Source organism: Trifolium pratense, linkage group LG6, assembly GCF_020283565.1.
Source record: "Trifolium pratense cultivar HEN17-A07 linkage group LG6, ARS_RC_1.1, whole genome shotgun sequence".
Classification (NCBI taxonomy): Eukaryota; Viridiplantae; Streptophyta; class Magnoliopsida; order Fabales; family Fabaceae; genus Trifolium; species Trifolium pratense.
In genome coordinates, this window is record NC_060064.1 from 20,094,954 (window position 1) to 20,117,710 (window position 22,757).

The 22,757-nt window shown below is 32.3% G+C and overlaps 3 protein-coding genes, 1 non-coding gene and 1 pseudogene across 4 annotated transcripts; 3 read left to right on the forward strand and 2 right to left on the reverse strand.

Annotated features, from left to right (window-relative positions):
• Positions 1-942: 942 nt before the first annotated feature.
• LOC123893194 (chlorophyllase-2-like) lies at positions 943-2,414 on the reverse strand. Its single transcript, XM_045943124.1, has 3 exons — positions 2,327-2,414; positions 2,076-2,230; positions 943-1,620 (listed from the first exon to the last, which is right to left on the reverse strand). Exons 1-3 carry the CDS (start codon positions 2,412-2,414, stop codon positions 943-945), a joined length of 921 nt encoding a protein of 306 aa, XP_045799080.1.
• A 4,507-nt stretch (positions 2,415-6,921) lies between these two features.
• LOC123892871 lies at positions 6,922-8,491 on the forward strand (annotated as a pseudogene).
• Positions 8,492-8,852: 361 nt separating this feature from the next.
• LOC123893307 lies at positions 8,853-8,952 on the forward strand. Its single transcript, XR_006803417.1, has one exon. It is a non-coding gene; the product is annotated as a U6 spliceosomal RNA (small nuclear RNA).
• Positions 8,953-13,953: 5,001 nt separating this feature from the next.
• Positions 13,954-16,989, forward strand: LOC123892414 (probable protein phosphatase 2C 65). The gene is made up of 5 exons (XM_045942201.1): positions 13,954-14,612; positions 15,064-15,411; positions 15,635-15,749; positions 15,848-16,071; positions 16,260-16,989. The coding sequence occupies exons 1-5, from the start codon at positions 14,400-14,402 to the stop codon at positions 16,686-16,688; spliced, it is 1,329 nt and encodes a 442-aa protein (XP_045798157.1). The 5' UTR covers positions 13,954-14,399; the 3' UTR covers positions 16,689-16,989.
• Positions 16,990-18,305: 1,316 nt separating this feature from the next.
• LOC123892415 (aldose reductase-like) lies at positions 18,306-21,627 on the reverse strand. Its single transcript, XM_045942202.1, has 8 exons — positions 21,469-21,627; positions 21,317-21,367; positions 20,420-20,493; positions 20,102-20,189; positions 19,787-19,993; positions 19,584-19,655; positions 18,941-19,183; positions 18,306-18,564 (listed from the first exon to the last, which is right to left on the reverse strand). Exons 1-8 carry the CDS (start codon positions 21,610-21,612, stop codon positions 18,475-18,477), a joined length of 969 nt encoding a protein of 322 aa, XP_045798158.1. The 5' UTR covers positions 21,613-21,627; the 3' UTR covers positions 18,306-18,474.
• Positions 21,628-22,757: the final 1,130 nt, after the last annotated feature.

Genomic DNA, 22,757 nt, shown 5'->3' on the forward strand with positions numbered 1-22,757 from the left:
AGGAGTACGTGGGAAATATGCGCGATGACATGGGCAATAAGGTCACGTCCTTGTTGGGTCGTCCTTGACGTCCTAACAGGAGTGGATTTGGGCTAGTCTTTAGGCCCAATCCAAAATAGGAGCCCCCAAGTCGTTGCTCCTAGACATAAGAATAATGACTTTAGGATTAGCTCGCGCATCGAGGAGAATCACTTATAAGTTTGTTGTAACTCTGCTCGCGGATACGAAGTGATGTTCATGAGCGTTTAAGGGCTTACGAAGATGAGATATTCTAGCGTGCTCGTAAAGGGCTTTGCGAGACACCCACGAGGAGGAGCTCGTTGGAGCTTTATTTTGCTCTCCTCGCGAGGAGACGTTCGTGAGAATTAGCGTTCACTTCAATTGATATTATGCAATTTACTTCTACTCAAATCATGAGAGTTAGCATAAAATATTATATTTATTGTTTGTTAAATTCGATCATTAGGCTTGCTGGACCAATATTAGTTTGTGTGCTGGTCATGATTTGAGTTGGGTCGCGACAACTTATTTAAATATGTTCATATAAAATAAACTTTTAATCATGCTAACAATCGTTATTAGGCTCTCAAAATGTCAGACTCATAACTAGAAAATAATCTTATGACATGCTACAAGTCAGACTTAGTCCTTAATTTTTTTTGACATATTAGACTTAGACCTTGCAAATTCTAACTTGACCCAGCCTATTTCCACCCCTAAGTCTACCATATTACTGATGATACTTTGAAACACGATTCATCAGAGTGTTGTTTTAATTATTAAAAAATTTCAATATTTGAATTTGAAATTAACTCCAACATGACTTTTTATATATCTCAAAACATGATGTTCATGTAAAATGCATAGAGATAGTTATTGTCTCATTAGTTGGCATGAATGCCCAACGAAAACATATACTTTATTTTATATCTTTTCTTAATTTCATACAATATAATCAAATTTCATCTCCAAAGGTACACTCACATTCTTGTCTCTTATAGCCAATAAGTCCACATTATCACCAACTATATAAGCTTTCAAGAATGCAACCATAACTCCTCCAACAAATTTCCTCATAGGTTTCCTTGATTGTCCATTCTTACAAAAACAATAACTCAATTTCCCTTTACCTCCCTTAGTATCATCATCCATCATATCATTATGACCATAATGCTCAGCCACAAAATGCCAAGATGGTTTGTTACATCCATTAAAAAAATTCTCGTGATTGACACCTATAGGTGAACAAGGAGGGAACAAAAGGTTCTTTTTTAAATCACCTAAACCAGAACCAATAACTAGTGTTGCCATATCAAAGTTAAATGAATGAGGAACATAAGTGAGAATTTGTGGTGATGTATGTATTCCTGTTTCTGGTCCATCAATTGGATCAACTCCTATTATGGCTGAAAATTTTAAATCAGTTGTGATGTTTAATTTTCTTAGAGCAATAGCAAATGATGTTTTACCGCCGCGACTATGTCCACCAAGTGCTAACTTATCAAGATTTGGTATTATGTTTGATGGAAGAATCTTGCTAAGTCCTTTAAATAACCAATTTGTTATTGCAACTACCGAGTAAATCTCACCATTTATATTTGGTAAATCCACTTCATACAACTGAGATTGAAAAAAAAAATAACTTTTATTTCACCAAAATGTAACTATATTGAAAAAAAATGTGCTGTAAGAAAATATAAGAGTAAAATCATATTTAAACTTTATAATTTATAAACAGTACTAATATACCATTGTAATAATATTACAAGAAATTATTAACTATGAGACATGTCATTTCTAAGATATATACACTTCCTTATCGTGTATATTAAGTGTTCTAAATTTATATATTTAACAAGAAGACACATTGTTTAAATATGGCTTAAATAAGTTTTTTGTCTTTAAGAATATAAATAAATGTGATTTAAGTCCCCCAAAAAAAAAGTTATTGGTCAATAATGACCAATTTATGTTCATATTAATTTAAAGGTTATGACCATTTTATGTTCTAGAAGTGCTTCTTGCAAACAAGATAAGATATTACCTACATATTTAAATGTCAAACAGGAACTAACCTGAGGAGCAACCACGATGAAACCATGAGAAGCCACATGTTGAATAAGTTGAGAATAAAAGGAGTTGTACATAAGATAACCATGCAAGAAAAGTAGAAGTGGAAATTCTCCACCTTCAATAGGAGTTGCTATCAAAAGAGATTTTGGTGGTGGAACTGATCAACACATGTCAATAATTAGATACATAACTACAAAAAGAAAGTTATAATTAAATTAAGGAGATATTATAATAGAAAAGACCAAAATTGTACCATATTGTGTATGTGAAAATGAATCTACCATTAGCAACTGAGTAGTGTAATTGCCAGTCTCAAATACATTAGTAAGAGAAGAACCCATAATTTGATGATAATATAAGTCTATGATTTGGCTTTTATATAGTCTTGTTTAATTGGATATTTTGGTAAAAGATCTTGGTGACATTTATTTTTTATCAAAAGATGTTGGTAATTTATTAAATAGATGGTTTTGTTGGGCTTAAAGTAGCTGACAGATCCACCAACAATAAATTGGTCTAAGTGTAAGGATTTTGAGTCATTTACGCATGTGGTCAGAAGTTATCTTAAACACTGATGCAAAAAAATCTGCTATGACACAGATGGAGAGACGATGAAATGACGAAACAACGAGACAATGAGGAGGTGTGTGGCTGTGTATAGAGAAAGGAGGAAAATTCCATCCTTGTAAAGAAAAATAAGTCTGTGATTGTTGCAACATGTTTCGCGGTCGTTATTGTTGTTGTTGTAATTATTATTATTATACATGATGTTTGAAGATTGATTCATAACTGCTCATATATGCACGGAAAAGTTTGGTTGAGAGAGATCGATTAACTCACCTTGTGTGTCTCATATGTTCTACGACAAAGATTAGTCAACTCTATCGTAGTGGAAACTTCGTACTTATAACATAACGGTGACAAAAAGAAAGTAACTGAAGAGCCAATAAAAAGATTTTGGAGGCATGAAATGATTGACTATAAACATAAAATACAAATGTAGTAACAAAATTTTATAAATGATTATAAACCACAATGAAAAATGATTATAAACCACGAAATAAGAGGATCTAAAACTATGATTCTAGTGTTGTTTTTCGAAGGAACGTGATGAAAAATGTTACCTTTGTTGAGCAAGTTGATTCTTTGATGAAGTTGTTACCTTTGATCTTCATTTTTGGAAAAAAAAAATGAAGTTTGAAATCAGACATTTTGTTATAAGAATCTGAAATACTTGTGTGTTATAAAGCATGGATGAAGTTTTTACCTTGTTTGAGGAACTTGTTTCATTGTTGTTCTTGTTTGAGGTTGATCCATTTTCTCTTGAATGAAGCTTTTAGCTTTTTCTTTGGTGAAAGTGAAGTGAGAAGGAGAGAAAGAGAGAATAGAAAACGTGAGAGAGAGAAAGTGAGTGTTGGGAATAAGGGAATTGAGTTGAAAAAGATGGTAAAGTAATAATATAACTTTTTCGGATAAGACAAAATCCAATCCTTATGTGTATCCTTTGTAACTTTATGGATGATGGCTTATACGGCTTAGTTCAATTTGAACTACACCTTTCCTTTTCACTCACAAAAATTAAAATGGCTTATATGGCTCAGTTAATATCCATCAATTTGTGTACTTTCAATTCAGTTAGCAAATTTTTGGACATTAAATACCCTCAAATGGGACACATGGCAGCTTATTAAGTGAGGGCAGTTATGATCTTTAACCAACAACTAATTTTCTTATATTGTATTGATGATGACAAAAAAGAGAGTAACTAAACGGCCCTATAAAAAGATTTTGGAGGAATGAAATAATTGACTAGACATAAAATACATATTTAGTAACAAAATTTTATAAATATGTTGACTTTATTTTACAAGTGCAAATTGGAACCTAAAGTGGTCGATGATTTGGTATTGAACAACACAGACAAGTAATGTAAATAGAAATTAAATTGTATAAAAGTCAGTTGCATGGATTTGACGATTAATACTATTGATGTGATTTAATTCAATTGATAACATGCAAATTTATTTGCTCCCTCTCCCTCACAATGAGTAATTTGTTCGACTTTACAATGAGGTGTTGTATGTCGGTGTGTGGAGACCGTTGTAAATAAAAACAAGTTTTTGTTTGTTGCAACAAGCTTCGCCGTTGGTTTTGTTATTGTTGTTATTAGTATTATTATTATTACTACCAATACTGTTGTTGTTACTATTACTCTTAATGTTGCTATTACTATTATTGTTATTGTTATTATTGCTTGGCTCAGGTTGCCTATTGCTTTTGTTATTTTTCTTAGGAGTATTCTTAGGAGTATCCCATGTTATTAGAAGTTGTAAAAGTGGGATTAGTGGTTTCCTATTTTCTAGTATTCTATTTGATTGCTTTTGTATTTAATCAATTTCAAGTCAATACATTAGTTTTAACTTTGCAGCAAATATTTTCTTATACATCTACAAAAGAAAGCTACTGTTAAAATTTTAGACCTGCAACTACTATTATTAAAGAATAGTGTGTACTGTGTTGCATGTTAATGTCAGTAAATTGAAGCATATAAAGTGATGTCTTCCTGTTATGTTATAATGGTAAATTGAAGCATATAAAATGATGTCTTCCTGTAAAAAGGGATGTTGTTGTTGTTGTGGTGTAAGGTGGAAGATGAATTTTTTTGGTAAATACGGTATGGAAGATGAATGTGGTGAGAGGAAAATATAGAATTAATTAAAAAAAATTAATTAATAAATGCAAGTGGCCAAGTGGGGGTGAGAAGTGGTGACACATCATTGACAGATCATTCGCTATAATTTCCGTGAGAAAATTTTCGCTAGAAGAAGCATTTCCCTTATGATAATAATAAGAACTGGTGCAATCATTTTAAAAACTTATGCAAAGAAGCCTGCTATGACAAAGATGGCGAGACAATGAAACGGCGACACAATTTGACAATGAGGTGGTGTGTGGCGGTGTATGGAGAAGAAGAGAGGAAAACCTCCGTCGTTGTAAAGAAAAACAAGCCCGTGTTTGTTGTAGCAGGCTTCATGTTGTTGTTATTTTTATTATTTTATTATTACAATTACTTATGCATGTTATTTGAAGTTTGATTCTTAACTGCTCATATGTATGAAAAAGTTCGGTTCTGAGAGATTAACTCACATATTCCACGACAAAGATTAGTCACCAGTGTCGATAGTGAAAACTTCATACTTATAAAATAACACGTTGACAAAAAGAGTAACTAAAGAGCCTAATAAAAATATTTTGGAGGCATGAAATGATTAACTAAACATAAAATATAAATGTAGTAACAAAATTATATAAATATGCCGACCTTATTTTTACAAGTGTAAATTGGAACCTAAAATGGTCAATGATTTGGTCTTGAACAGCAAAGACAAATAATGTTAATAGAAATAGAACTTAAATTGTATAAAAGTGATTTGGGTGGATGGGGGATGTTGGGTTTGACACAGTTTCAAATAAGATTTATGATTTATGCGGGTTAAATTGTGTAGAGTAATGTACCGGTACTATTATTTTGATCAACTTTTAAAATATAATATATAAACGATGACATGGACAAAACTTACTTTCCTATTGGTTAAATCTTTTATAATACCAAATACATTAATTTTTGACGTGAGTACAGTAGAATTTTCCTTGTGTGGATTTGACAATTAATACTACAGCTGCTATTTCTAGCGAATTTTAATTTCGCGAAGCATCACGACAGTGTTACTTAAAATTCAGAAACTGCTTTACCATACACATGTGGGGTAGGTTTGAAAAGTCAAGCCAATGAAATTACAACATGTATTGTTCGTGATGGTTTCGGGACAAAATCTTTCGCTTTAAGTAGCATTTCTCTTAATACTATTGATGAGATTTGATTCAATTGATAACATGCAAATTTATTTGCTCTCTCTCTCTCTCTCATAATGAGTAATTTGTTCGACTACACAAATATGGCTAGACGAAACGAAAAAACAGCGAGAGAATGAGGTGGTGCATGTCGGTGTGTGGAGAAAAGCGAGGAAAATTGCCGCAGTTGTAAATAAAAACAAGTCCGTATTTGTTGCAATAAGTTTCGTCGTTGGTGTTATTATTATTATTATTATTACTAATGTTGTTGCTGTTACTATTACTCTCAATATTGCTATTACTATAATTGTTATCGTTGCTCTTTGCATGTTGCATGTTGCTATATACTTTTATTTTTTTTTTATTATTATTATTATTATTATTATTATTATTATTAGTGTCGGTATATTGGAAGCTATTGTTTGTTCATCGATATTTTAGATCTGCAATTACCATTATTAAAGAATAGTATGTAAATACTGAAACACATAAAAATTTGTCTTCTTGTTATGTTATCCTGTTGCTTGTGGCCTGTTCACTACATTTTTTTCAATTATAACATTTTCAACTATTTTCTACTTTTCAATTCTAATATAAATTAATAATGTCTTCTACAAAAAGAAAGTTATAATTAAATTAAGGAGATATCTTTTATATTATAAGCTTGTATACACAACCAAACTAATTGTAATTAAAATTATGTGCAATAATTGATAAGCACCATAAATTTTAAAAGTATATCATATCAAAATTATTGTTGACTATATTATTCATCACGAAATATTTTTATGCCTTTCCTGATCAATGATTTTTTTCTACTGGATCATAAATTTAGAGAATAATTATCATGTGAGATTTGGAAAGTTATTATCACGTGTGATTTAGAAAGTTATTATCAAATTCAATTCTGCTAAATCAATTTTTTTTTGCAATACAACCAAACACAACCATAGTCATGTCACTAATCACATTCATTATTTTGATTTTAACATTGCAAATTTAATATTAACTGATGATCAATTGATACAATATGCACTAGCAAATATTAAGATGATGTTACGTAGTTGTGGGAAGAGTTTAAAAGATTATCCTCCAATGCCTAGAGCAGACACATCATTAGTTCCTGATATACAAAATAGTTTAATACACGATGAATTGAATTATAACAGACAATCATTAGTTGAGGAACATGTTAGATTGATGTCAACTATGACTTCAGAGCAACGTAAACTATATGACACAATCATGGCAAGAGTTAACGAAAACAAACCTGGTGTATTTTTTATTTATGGTTATGGCGGTACAGGGAAGACATTTATCTGGAGGGCCATGTCAGCCGCATTACGCTCAAAAGGTGAGATAGTTTTAACAGTTGCCTCAAGTGGGATCGTTGCATTGCTTATACCTGGCGGTAGAACAACACATTCAAGGTTTTGTATTCCTATAAATGTTGACGAGTTTTCAACATGTACCATAGTTTCTAAAAGCGCCCTTTGACGCTATTAATACAAAAAGCAAAGCTCATCATATGGGATGAAGCACCAATGATGAACAAACACTATTTCGAAACTGTTGATCGAACTTTAAAAGATATTCTCAAGTCTGTTGATGAAAAAATAAACACATTCCATTCGGTGGAAAAATTGTTGTTTTTGGTGGAGATTTTAGACAAATTCTACCAGTAATACCCAAAGGTACAAGGTCATAAGTTGTTCATGCTACTATTAATTCTTCGGTTCTTTTGAATTTTTGTGAAGTTTTAACATTTAGTAAAAACATGAGGCTTCTCGGTGGTGCTTCGAGTGCAGGCGTTGAACAACGAAGATTGTTTTATGAATGGGTTTTGGGTGTTGGCGATGGAGAAATTGGAGATGACAACGACGATGATTTAGAACTTGACATTCCATCAGATTTATTGATTCCAAATTCAGGTGATCCTCTTGCTTCTATCGTTGAAAGCACATATCCCAAACTTTTACAAAACATGAACGATATAACGTATTTCCAAAATAGAGCTATACTAGCTCCTAAAAATTCAATATTTGACACAATAAATGATTATATGTTGGATTTAATTTCTGGTGAAGAAAAAACATATTTGAGTTATGATACTCCACTCACACAAAATGTAGACGGTCAAACAGTAGATGATGTTCATACTCCTGATTTTTTGAACACGATTTCTACGTCGGGACTTCCAAATCTCAAGTTGAGACTTAAAGTTGGAGTTCCAGTTATGCTATTAAGGAATTTGAATCAAAAATTAGAATTATGCAATGGAACAAGACTTATTATTACGAAATTGGGAAAATGTGTTCTTGAAGGAAAAATTATTTCAGGAAGTAATATTGGTGATCAGGTTTTCATACCTAGATTTTCTCTAACACCATCTAACGTGAGAATTCCTTTTAAATTTCAACGGAGACAATTCCCTATAATGATTTCTTTTGTGATGACTATTAATAAGAGTCAGGGACAATCTTTAAAGCATGTTGGGATATATCTTTTGTCGCCAGTGTTTTCACATGGTCAGTTGTATGTTGCAATTTCAAGAGTTACTTCTTGAAAAGGATTAAAAATATTGATCATCGATGATAACGGTGAAGATACGACTAAGAATTCGAATGTGGTCTATAAGGAAGTCTTCCGTAATATAACATAATTTTCTTTGTATGAATATTTATCCAAAATTATTGTTGAACTATCGTTTAATGTTACTCAACTTTTTTCATATACCTTACATTATCGAAATTATCATATCTTATTTAATCATTATATATCTTACAACTAATCAGACCCGTGCACCGTACGAGTCGATGTTCTAGTTATAATAGAATAGACCAAAATTGTACCATATTGTGTATGTGAAAATGAATCTGTCATTAGCAACTGAGTAGTGTAATTGTCAGTCTCAAATATATTAGTAAGAGAAGAACCCATAAATTATAGTGGAAACGATACAGAGAAGATTAGCATCACTCATGCGCAAGGATGACACACACAAATCGAGAAAGAGAAGTAGTTACTGCTATTTCATCTTTTATCTCTGTTTTTATTTAATAATAATAAAAAAAACCATAAAAATAGTAATAATAATTATAATAATAAGTCATTGTGAGCTTAACTCAGTTGACAGCAGGGACATTGCACTTTATGTACATGAGTCGGAGTTCGAACTCCGGACACCCCACTAATTCACCTTTAAGGTGAATTTTCAAGCCATTTGCATATTTTTTGTTGTTGGCTGCTTTTTTTTTTGTTTACAATGAGCTGGAGATTGAACTCATGACCTATAGCGTACTACCTAAACCCCTCATCACTAGAAGTTGTTGGCTACTTTGTATAAAAACAATGATTAAAATAAAAAAAATAAAAGTCTTAAGAAAAATAAAATGAAAATAATAGTTAAGAAATTCAAAAAAAAAAAAAAAAGAAAGACCTCAATGGGATTTGAACCTGAAACCCAAAAAGTTATGAGCGTTTGTTGCCCATTTCCACTACCAAAGGGGCTACATAAATATATGAATGAAAATATGACCCAAAGAATAGAGAAGTTTAATTAGATGAAGTGAAGGGTAAATTTGGAAATATTATATTCATTATTTGTTAAATTCGGTCATTAAGCTTGTCTGATTAATATTAGTTTGTGCGCCGGTCACAATTTGAGTTGGGTCGTGACAACTTATTTAAATATATTCATATAAAATAAACTTTTAATCATGCTAACAATCGTTATTAGGTTCCTTAAAATGTCAGACTCAAACCTAAAAAATAATCTTATGACATTCTACAAGTCAGACTTAGTCCTTAAATTTTTTTGACATATTAGACTCAGACCTTGCTAATTCTACCTTGACCCAGCCTATTTCCACCCCTAAGCCTACCATATTACTGATGATACTTTAAAACACGATTCTTCAAGGTGTTGTTTTAATTATTAAAAAAAAAAATCTATATTTGAAACTAAAGTTTTCAATGCCACTAACCATTTACCAAAATAAAGTTATGACCTCCTTTCAAGTTTATCCACAGATCGACACAAGTCTTGGTTGATTTTCTTAGTTTGAAAATATCCAATCCATATTAAAGGTATGGCCCAAAAAAGATGTAATGTGATGTGATGCAAGCTCTGCAATTTGAGGTATGAACTCATGTGTGCATGGATCCGAAGACTTTACTTGCAAGTGGTGCTTCCTGCATGCACTCTACATTAATGCTTATATCTGCTTATTTTGGTGTATTTATTATTCTTTCAAGAAAGGGGACAGATTCAAGTGGGATAAGGTTTTATTTTTGGAATGATGAAATAAATTTATATGATGTTATTAGTAGTATTTTAGTATAGTTTTTAGTAGTTTTAGTAGCAATTGAAGATCAAATGCAAGCAAATACTTAGAGTTACGAATTTATTTGACCAAGAAGAAAAAAAAATGGAAAATGCAAAAAAAAAAGGGCAAAAAAGGAAGAAAAGCGTGTACATATCGTACCCACAATGGAAGTCATCGCAGCACGATGCATTTGTTTTATTTTTGAAGAAAATCTGCAACAAATCAAGCCATCGTACCACGATAAGACCCATGGTGACCACTGACCACGATGTGGCTGTTCCATCGTGGCAACGATGGATAGGATGAGGCGCGATAAAAGCTCAAGCCTGATAAGAAAACTATAAATAGAGTCATCCTCATTCATAATTATTCATTCCAAAACATTCAGAGCAACAAGCAAGAGTTATGAGAACTCTAAGGAGGAGGCAATGAGGGCTAAGGAACTCCAAAGGCATAAGGTTATTCTCCTTCTTGTTGTCTTTAGTAGTTAAATACTTCTAGGTTAGGTCAAGTAAATGAATTCCCTTATGAATGTTTGAGTCCATGTAATTTGGTTCGAAAAAGATCATATTCAATTATTATTCGGTTATTATCTATTATTATCTTGTTTTAATGCTTTGTTCTTAATATTGATCACATTATAGAATGAACTCATAAGAATTAGTTGATCTCGTGACAACATACTAGATCCCGACAATAAGGATAATATAACTAACCAAGATTTAGGACCATTAAATTTAGTACCTGAGGTTAGGGGTTATTAGGATTAAGAATCACACATAGTTAAATTTTGCATGATTACAGTTAGGCAAACAAGGTAAGGATAATACATGACGACTTGTTAAAGGTAGAAAACGTGACAAACAAGGGTTACCTTACCGGGGATTGACCATAGCTTCCTCACTTGCAATAGGGTAAGGAATAATAACTCTCAACTTATCTAATTATAGAAATTCATCCGCCAGATAATAAAGGAATAGTAAGCATGTATAACGTCTGTTACCAAGCAGGAATAAGGGAGGAATTCGAAAGGAATTAACCACCCGTTCTCATTTATTCGCACATCTTTTATTTAATTGTTATTTACTTTTGATTGTCAAAACATTTTCAAACAAACAAAGCGAATGCAACACACTTTTAATTACTTATTTAATTGTCTAAATTTCTAAGCGAAACTAGTAGTTTTGACACGATTCTTGTGGATGCGAACTCATTCTAAACACTAGAGTGTGAATTATTATTCGACGATAGATTGGTCCACCTTTTTAAGCCGAATAAGTGTAGTGTTTGAGGTTTGAATCTCAATTTTTGCGACGTTCCAACCTACCAACTGAGTTAAACTAACGAAAAATAATTTTATATTGTAGATTTTAATTTGGTCTTTTATGTAATTTTTCCCTTAATTAACCTTGTAACGGTGTGTATTTTATCCAAATTTGCAAATTGTTCTTCTACCTGGAAAATGATCAACTATTTTTTGTATCTCTATGTGATGTTTCATTTTAGTATATGTAATATTAATATTTCTTTCAAAAAGGTCCCTATTCTAAAAAGTTGAAAGAGTTCAAGTGTAAGCTTGTTAAGTCAAATTATCACGGGACGGCCAAGCAACTAAACTAAGGTTTTAAAATTCAATATTGTGTTATCAGGTTTCAACGTGCATTTTTTTTATTTTCCCCTCTCTCGGTCGACCTTAATTTTCTTTTCTTCAAGTCTCCTTCTTCTTTCTTGAGTGGTGAGGGGGTGGTTTTAGGTTTTTTTTGGCCTAAAATCACCCCTCTGCATTTTATTTTCATCTCGTTTAATCTAAATAAATGATTTTCACATAATCAAGTTTTTGAGTTTTTCTTTTGTTGTGATTTTAGTCGTCTAAGTCCAGCAGTGTGTTGGTCGTCGTCCGATTGGTGCGGCGTTTTGGATTATCCGTCATGTTACGGTGTTTGTTTAGTTCATATTGAAAGATCAACTTCAATCAATTGCAGATTCAATCAATGATTTGGACGTCAACGTTGCAGATCCGGAAGCATGGACACTCCGGTGACTTTAATTTTATCATATTACTTGTATGCATTTTGCCGTTGTATGCTATTAACTTGGATGATGTGAGTTTGTTCGCAGATTCATTCTTTTCGTTTTTAGCGAAATTGAATTTGTATTTGCATCTGATGTATTCTATCAATTATTGGAATGAATGAACATCTTATTTTTAGTCAAACAATGAAGAAGGTTAACGAAGATTTTTTATTTTATAAACTTATTTGGGTTGGTTTAGTGGTATTGGCTTGAGACCTGAAAGTATACCACTCCTTAAGGTCTGAGCTAATTTAGTTTCTTAAAAAAATAAATTATTTTATAAGTCTTGCGTTATTTTATTTTAAGAAGTTTTACCATTGAAAAAAAGTATGCCTCTAAACATGCATGTTGGGTTTGCTCTAGAGACTAGAAAGCCAATGAAGATATTTTTAAAAATATGTGATGCAAATCCATACAAAGACCAAATTTTAGCACTCTCTTAAACAATATGTACTTGTAACACATTCCGTTTTATAATTGTTGGAGTAAGCCAAAAGCCAAAAAATTGCTTTAGGGATAATTAAACCCCCAAAACCTCTATTCACGATATTTAATATGTATGAGTTTCATCATTAGACTATATAAAACAAAAAAGATAAAGTCATTGAATTTGATCTAATGATGAGAAATTTGAGTAATATGCTAGATCTCTTGAGTTCGATCATCAGCTCTATTATAAAAAAATAGAAAAAATTGGTAAAAGATGGCAATTTATGATAGAAGCATACTAGCAAGAGCCTCGACACCTTAGAAGAGAAACATTAATATTGTCAAAATATTTGTAACATATTGGACAAAGTGACAAAAGTAAAGTAAAAAATAAACATAAAGGATCTATCAACAATGTTCCAACATTTGCATTATACTACCTCCATTCCAAATTGAGTGACACAGTTGACTATATTGCATTATTCATACATATTGTTTTAATCATATTTTTCTACTAATAAATAAAAATAAATATTAGTATATAAATGTTGTTGGATTCGTATTTTCAAAATATCAAATTTTTATAATTTTTATTATAATATAATTAAAAATATTAATCGTCAAAATTATGCATCGACATGCGTGAAAAAATCAATTGTGTCACTCAATTTAGAACGGAAGAAGGATAATTAGGAGAACAATTTTCCATATACAACAAAATAGGTTAGTCATTCTATAGAAAGAACAACTAAACTTTTATATTTAATGTTAGGGATACAGGACAAAATACATGTCGTTATGAGGTTAGTTATAGAAAGAACGATATTGTCCCTATCCTACCACTATCATATCCTATTCTTATTCGGCTTCTTATCATATCATATCATTATCCTATCTTGCGTACCAAACGGACCTTAAATGTTTATGAAAAATGCCTACTATCTCTAGTTAATAATGTTAGGGATATTTTAGAACGAATAATATATATATATATATATATATATATATATATATATATATATATATATATAAATTAGACAAAATGGTCCTTTATTAATATTATATGGAAGTTTTTTTTTTTGGGGTCTAGGGAGGAAGTATTTAATTAGACGGATTTATTATTAGTAATATTATATTCCTTGAAATAGTATTTACTATAACCATGGTGTAAAGTCAAAAAGGAAAAGTATATTATTACAACCATAATGTAACTGTTAATTAATTAATTACATCTCTAAAGTTGGTTTCTTTTTGAACATTGACATTTGCCAACCGAGAAAAAACAGAAAACAAACGAAACCAACCAAGATACAGACAAGAAACAAATGCAAAATTTCAACCTTAATTGTCTCAACATGAAACCAACTTTTCCATTCCCTTCTTCCATTTTCCTGTTTGTTCCAACTCCTTATATCTTTCTCCCATCATTTCCATTTTCTCTCTAGCCTCTCATTCCCTCTGCTTCATCCTCTTGAATTCCAACCCATTATTGTTTCCTCCACAAAGATTTCATTTTTCTTCTTTTTCTAGCGTTTTCTCTTTAAAATATTATCTGGGTCACCTTTAGAATTTTCTGGGGTGCCCTTGTTTTCTTGTTTGTTTATCTTAGATTGTTTGTTGTTGTTTTTGACTTATAAAAAAAACATGGGTGGCTGTTGCAGCCACGATGTTTCTGTTCGAGGCAGAGTGGAAAGTGAGGTTGATTCTGGAGATTATGAGGATTATGAGGATATTAATGATGTCATGTATGAAAATGATGGAGCAATTGTTAGGTTAAGAGGATTTTCTAAGTCTGTATCAATGTATACTCAACAGGGTAAGAAAGGTGTTAACCAAGATTCAATGACTGTTTGGGAGGTAATTAATATTCTTAATCTTCATTTTTTTTACTTTTTATGATTTAATTATTTCCAGTAATTTTTTCATTATTTTTTATTTAATTATTTGGGATTTTTGTTCTATTTCTATTTCAATTTCATTAATGTTGAATTTATAGGATAATATTTTTATTAGAGCATTGAATTTTTATTTAATTATTATTAGTTCATGCAATTATGATTTGTTCATCATATCTTTAATATTTATTTGCTTTTCAGATAAGGATTTGAAGAATTTATGAATTAGATCCTTCTTTTCACATTTGTTCATCATAGCTTTATTATTTATTTTGTAATTTTAGAAAATGTTCTATGGCAAATTGGCAATATTGGCCTTTATTTTAATATTATAGCATGATGAATTTTGTTAATTGATGAAATGAAACATGTGGCTATGATTATTAATGTTTGATATGCTATATTCTTCTCAGGACTATACCGGAGAACAAGGCGTAATCTTTTGCGGTGTGTTCGATGGTCATGGTCCTCTAGGACACAAAGTTTCGCAATTTATCCGTGACAATCTACCCTCAAAACTATCTGAAGCAATCAAAATGGCACAACAGAAGTCGTCCATGAAATACTATGATGCCAATGATGCAGATACCGAAACTTTCCACGATGCCTACAATGATAGTAACCGCCATAACAACATATCCCTTGCTTCATGGGAAGGATGTTTTCTGAAATCCTTCGATGAAATGGATGATCATCTTGCTCAGGAAGTTAACACTGATAGCTATTGCAGTGGTTGCACAGCTGTAACTCTAATTAAACAGGTATAACCATGTAACTATAGATATTCACAATTACATAAGTTTCGTAATTATGATCACATCATGATTTTGATATTAGGGAGAATCATAGTTAAATGCAGCCTATCTAGCCTCGATCGCAGTCATAGACGATTAGACGCATCAAAAACATTGATGTCGCGACCCAAATCGCGCTCACAAACATTTTTTATAACTAGACTAATCGCTTTTACTCTATAAATTTCAGGGGGACCAGTTGATAGTCGGAAATTTGGGCGATTCTCGTGCAGTTCTTTGCATGAAGGATAGAGATCACCTTATTTCTGTTCAGCTTACCGTAGACTTGAAACCGGATATTCCAAGTAAGTATTGGTATATTGGTATTAGCATGAGTTCTCAAGTCTTATAAGCCTATAATAAATCTAAGTGTAAATTGGTTTTCATCTTCAATGTTTTTTAGGTGAAGCGTCAAGAATCTTTAACTGTGAAGGTAGAGTTTTCGCTGCAGAAGAAGAACCGGATGTATACAGAATATGGATGCCTGATGATGATTGTCCTGGACTAGCTATGTCAAGAGCCTTTGGAGACTTTTGCCTAAAAGATTATGGCCTCATTGCATCTCCAGATGTGTTTTATCGAAAAATTACCGAACAAGATGAATTTGTTGTTTTGGCAACTGATGGGGTAAGCATTATTAGAATCTCTACATTTGTATCCTTGATCTATATTTCTAAGGTTGAAGTTTAACAATATTAGTAAGTTCGTAGTTATGTTAGTTTTCAGGATTTAAGCCCTTGCAATGCAACCTCTTTTTTAAAACACATTCGAATCGATGTTACTTATCTCACCAACCTGTGTCATTTTCTTGACAGATATGGGATGTGCTGACAAACGATGAAGTAGTAAACATAGTTGCATCAGCGCCAAAAAAGTCAACAGCAGCAAAATTATTAGTAAAGCGCGCGGTTAGAGCCTGGAGATACAAGTATCCCGGCTCAAAGATCGACGATTGTGCAGCTATATGCTTATTTCTTGACGATCAACCCGTTCTGTCACATTCTCAATCCATGAATATGAGAAGAAGTCGAAATCATCGCAGCAAACACTCAGGAAGCAAGCACTCAAGATCACGTAGAAAAAGTGAAGATAATGAAACTGTGGCTGGAAAAGTTGGAGTTCAATTGGATGAAGAATGGAAAGCACTTGGAGGGTTAGCTAGAGCAAATTCAATATCAAAACTTCCAAGACTTGCTAGAAATATGAGTAAAAGACAATCATCTAAACGCCTTAATGGAAGTTAAGGCCTTTTGTTATAAGCTCTAATAAGTGGTAATATTTTTTGAGCTAAAAATTTGTATTAGGTGAAAGGAAAAAAAAAAGGAGGCTGAAGAATTTAGAACTTATTATTAGTGTTGCCTTAAAAAGTGGAGTGAAAATATTTAGAACTAATCTAGTTTTACACTCAAACTTTTAGGGGATACCAAATATATTTGCTTATAGCTCAAATGATGTAATTGTTGTGCATGCCTTCTTATAACTATAAGACTATGAAAAGGGCTGCCATTAACTAATTATTTATCAAATAGCAATATTTATGACTTATCTTTTATATAGATTGATTGATGATTAAAAAACCTGCTTAAAAAACGGGCATTGGCAGGACGTGTTTTGCCCGCGGAATTTTTTTTTTTGAGAAATGCTACTTAAAGCGAAAGATTTTGTCTCGAAACCATCACGAACAATATATGTTGTAATTTCATTGGCTTGACTTTTCAAACCTACACCACATGTGTATGGTAATGCAATTTCTGAATTTTAAGTAACACTGTCGTGATGCTTCGCGAAATTAAAATTCGCTAGAAATAGCACAGCTGTTTTTTTTTTACTTAAAATGAAAATTAGGTAATACATTGAGGAGTCCAATCCACTATTTTTTTTTTCTTCTCTTTATTAATAAAAAATTTATCTTTCCCTCTTCCTTAGTATAAGAAGAGTGATATAAAATATTAAGTGGGGCCCATTTAAAGAACTCAGATGAGTTTAATGGATGTGCGTGCTCTTAAACAACTTTAGGGACAACTTTTGTTTCCTCTCTTCTTATTGGACAATAACAATAGAGAGAGAAAAAAAAAGGTGGAGATAGAATAAAATTAGAATGAGAGTATGAGAGAGAGAGTTGTCACAAAAGTTGTCTAAAATGATTGTTCAAATATCATTTTTCAGTATATAAATACATGTATTCCATATACTTCTAAAACTAGATTTTCTTACCTCTAAATCAAGTGGATTAGTTTAGTGTTTTAGTGTGTATTTGTTTTCAGTTTTTGGTATTATAGTTAATGTTTTTTTTGTTTACGTGAAGTTCTATTATGCGTTGTTAAAAAATATCTTTAGCTTGTACCAAAAAAAATTCTTTAGCAGGCCTCTTTAGTATTGATTAATAATTTTATAAATATGTAATAAATCAAACTGTAAAAAAAAAAGTGTTTGATGGGCCGGCACGCCAACTCACCAATAAACGGGACACACTTAAATTTTGAGCTCGGACACCTAAGTTAGCCCATCCCGCCCCACTTTTGGACGGGCTTAAAGGGGCGGAGTGGCCCACTTTGCCACCCGTAATGAATCAACTTTAATCACTCTTTCAAATAATAATCATTTTTAATGCTAATATGCAACGGACAAGTAATGAAGCAAGTTGCTTCAAAAAAAAAAAAGTAATGAAGCAACTACAACAATTTATGCATTACAGATATGTGGTTACAGAGAGTTACTAGTTACCGGGGTTGCCTGCTGTACGAGCAATTTTACGTAGTAGCCAATTTCGATCATTAAAAAGTGATCAGACAGCTACAATTTATTCAATACAGTTTCACACAGTTTTGATCATAACTGTTTTTTTTTATCGAACGGTCTATAACTATTACTGCGTTAATGCAGTAACCGCGTATAATCCGTTTCCCTTGCACCTTGATGTATACAAGCTAATTTAACTCTTTTAATAAACTGCTAGTACATTAATCTAATACTACTAAGTGGCTTGAAAAAACAAACAAAATAAACAATGTAGCTTGATGTAAATGTTGTCTAATCTTCATGATCCCAGATATCTTCTACACTCTTGAATGGCCCTTCACTCTGGTTCACAAACAGTTCTTCACCATCAAGAACTCTTCTCTGCATGTATCAATAACCAATGAAAGTGGTGATTCACTCGAATAATGTGTTCCGATTAGTATTTTTCTACAATCGCAAATTGGTCTCGAAATTTTATCCAGAGTCAAAATAGTCCTTCACTAAACTTTTTACGATGTTGCACTGAATATATGATACTTCATATTGAACACGCATTAATGTGATTACACTATAAACTAACGTGCCTATGAAATTTAGGTCTCTTATGGACTAATTTGTCGGTAATTAATCCCTGGACCAACATAAATGTAAATACCGACAAATTTGTCTTTTGAGAGGACCTGAATTTTTTCTACAAAACTAATGTGTTCCGATTGTCATGATTCATGAATACGTAATTGATGTTGCTATGGCATACCTGATCTGGTATGTTACTAAGGTTTTTGAAATCTTGTTGTGGAACTTCCCAATTGAAAACAGCAACATTCTCTCTGATCCTATTTGGATTGGTTGATTTAGGGATGACACTTGTCCCTCTCTGAATGGCCCATTTCACCAACACCTGCCCTGGACTCTTGTTCAATTTCTTGGCTATCCTATCAACCGTTTGATCATGGATCAAATCTCTCCCACCCTCTGCTGATCCCAGTGGTGAATAGGCCTAGATATAGCAGCAACTTTAACATTAATTCCAATCAATATATCCTCTATCACAATGTGACAAAACAATAAAGACTAATGAAGAAACAATCGTTAGTCGGTTCAGTGGTGATTGACGCTGAACTTAGGAAAGAGAACCACAGTTCGATCCCCCGTAACTGCGATCGGGAGGGGCTGAAACCACTTGATACATTCGAACCAGATTAGACGGTCCAATGAACCGGATACTGGTGGTGAAAACAAAATAAAAAATAAAATAAATAATGACTAACGAAGAAAATTAAAATAGCATGTTGCTAAATCCACAACACGCGCATCAAGCCGCATTTGGCCGTGATCTTATCAAAGATCACACCACAACCATTGCCGCGGTTGTTATTTAAAACCTTGATGTTAATTACCGTAATATGGATGCCATTATTCTTGCAAGCCTCAAGCATCTTGTCATTTCTCCATCCAGGATGCATCTCCATCTATCACAAAACATCATATACACAAGTTAAGCAGAATTAAACAAGATTAATCATTAATGTAACTAATTAGTACTGAGGTACGAACACGTGTCAGACACCAGACACGCCTTCCGTCTGAAATATAATTTGACCTGGCATACAGAAGGCTTAATTTGAGCAATTTTGAGTAGCTTGTTAAGTTTAGTAAGAGTGAAGTTGCATATTCCAATGTCTTTGACAAGATTTTCCTGAACAAGCTTCTCCATTTCTCTCCAAACTCCTTCCATGTCAAGCTCCAAAACTTCTCCTGCTTTAGGAGGCCGGCTTGCCCCATCTTTCAGTTGAAATGGCCAGTGAACCTACATTATATATCTATTATTAGCCCCAATTTTTTTGTTCCCACATCAAACCATCACATCACATGCATCATGAATGAGAGAAGTGGAAAAAGAAAGTTTATTAATTACCAAGTAAAGATCAAGGTAGTCAAGTTGGAGTTCTTGAAGGGTTTTGTTGAGGGCAGGTCTTACCCTTTCAGGGGTCAAGTCAGTGCACCTAGAAGACATAAAATTTCACACCAAACAAAGTCAATTGAATCAACATTGAGTATAGGTTTTTTTTTTATGATAATAAAAAATTGAATTATAAGGAGTGTCGGGATACTCAACCCTTACCGTTAAAGAGACCGCCATTAGTTGCTCTGAAGACAAACTAATGGGTCATTACACCAATCAACATAGAGTATAGGTATTAACATGTATCTATATATTATGTTACATTATTACCATATCTTGGAGGTGATAAATAGATCCTTCCTTTCAACTCCTGCTTGCATGGCTGATTGAAGTGCATGTCCAACCTATTCAGTTGTGTACATGTAAGAAGTGTTACATTAGTTATTAGTTATTTAATCAATTGATTATATAGATTGTTATTTATATGCATTAATAGAGAGTAGTTTGTAAAGAGGTAGGTTCTGTTGGCAATGCCAGATTTTTATCTTATAGCTTATAATTTCATATGAAAAAAAGACTCGTTAAATAACACATTTCTCTCACGAGCTTATAGCTTATTTTGATAAGTTAATTCAATACCTATCACTTTTCTCTCAATTTTAACCCATCATCTTTTATCCTTTATTTTTTTTGGTGAAGTAGTCCGGTGACCAGAATTTCACCTCAAGAGGTGAATAAGTAGAAAATTCTGAGTTCGAATATTGGCTCCTATTGACCCTGTATATTGCAATGTTAATTAAAAAAAAATGTTATTTTATATTTTTAAACTAATTCAATCATTAATTTTACCAAATACCACAAATTCATATAACTAACTTATTCGATACAAATTGTAAACTAACTTGAAACATATTCGTTATAATCTTGTACCGGCCCGGAAATGCCACCTTTTCCTGGCTTTCCAAACAAAGCTCAAGTCCAGTCCATCTAATTTATTTTTTTGCCATTACAGGACGGCCCAGGCCGCTAACCGAGTGCAATCGGTTAAAGCAAGTTTACCTTACTAATATAATTCGTTCTACTGTCAAACGTAGGGAAAAGTGTCTGATCCTTTCAATCAAGCGAGATGCAGTTAATGCATTAATTCAGATTAATTTAAATTTATATCTAGACTCAACAAATTAAAAACTTATAGCAAACAGAGAGAGATCATCATATATAACATACCTCTTCTTGAACTCCATACTGAGCAGCAGTGTCAATGTGTCTGTAGCCATTCTGCATCAAAAATTCATCAGAAATTTCATTTTCTACAAAAGCTATATAATAGTCATTGATACATGAATAATAATTATTATAATATAATGAAAATTAGTTACATCAATAATGGCTGTTTTCACAGAATCAATGGCTTGTGAACCAGATTTCCATGTCCCTAATCCAATAGCTGGTATACTATGTCCACTCAACAGATCAAATGACTGTGTCTTTGGTTCATGTGGCAACATAACTTTTTGCGCCATCTTTAATTAATTCAATGATTTCTTTCAACTGAAATTTTGTTAATTCATTTGTTTCTTGTGATTCATATTATGATATAATTATAACTAAAGACTTATTCTAGAATATGCGGACATGTAGGAGTTTATTGAGATACTTTACATCTAGAGATAGACATTAGACACGTTCATTCCCATTTTTGGCTACGTGTTCTCTTCCTAATTATTTTTGTCTAATATATAAAATTGTACACACATCAATTTCACCAAGTCATGAAACATTTCAGAAGTCTTTCTATGGTATACAAGTTGTTATGTTATTAAGACCTATTAAAATTAACAGTTTATGGGTTTTTATTGAATATCATTAATCTTGATCGGTCCCAATAATATATCAAATGATTTTCAATTTCTTTAAAATTATTAGGGATGATCTATATGATATAAATTTTCAATCCAACGATAAATTTTATAAAATTCGTATTCGTTATAATAATATTGTCAACTTATGCACCATTGAAGACTTGGTGAAGTATTCCATGTTAGACAAAACCTATTTTTTTTTAAGAACAAAAGTAGGCCTCGCAAACACCACTATTATTCCCCCACCTCTCCCTCTCGGATTTGGATCATCTCCTTCACTCTCCTTTGCATCTCTCTCTTTCCTCTCTATGTCTCTCTTAATATCAATCTCTCTTCAATAAAAAGTTTTAAAATAATAATGAGAGAGAGAGAGAGTAAGATTAACAGAGAAATAGAGAGGATATAGTAAAGGAGATGATCCAATCTCCTCCCCCCTCTCTCTTTCGATAAAACACTAACTCCAATTTTCTCAAAAATAATATAATCTCTCAATAAGAATCTAAATTGTTATCTAACTCTTCTTTTCTAATCTCTATATAGTTTTGTTACCTATCCAAAAAAAAAAGAAGCGGAATTGTGGGTCAGAGGAAGAATGAAAAGAAAACAAGAAGCAAAGAGAAAAAAAAAGGGTAAAACACACTAACACTGGAGGCTACTTGCCGGAGCTTAGGTAACCTTGAACGGTCACCTTTAATCCTTGTTTGGAGGCCGGAGCTAGCATTGTTGATTCAATATAATTAGGTTTGTTATTTTGTACCAATACAATGTTGAACCGGTACAAGGTTCTCCTGAGAATCTTAAACCGG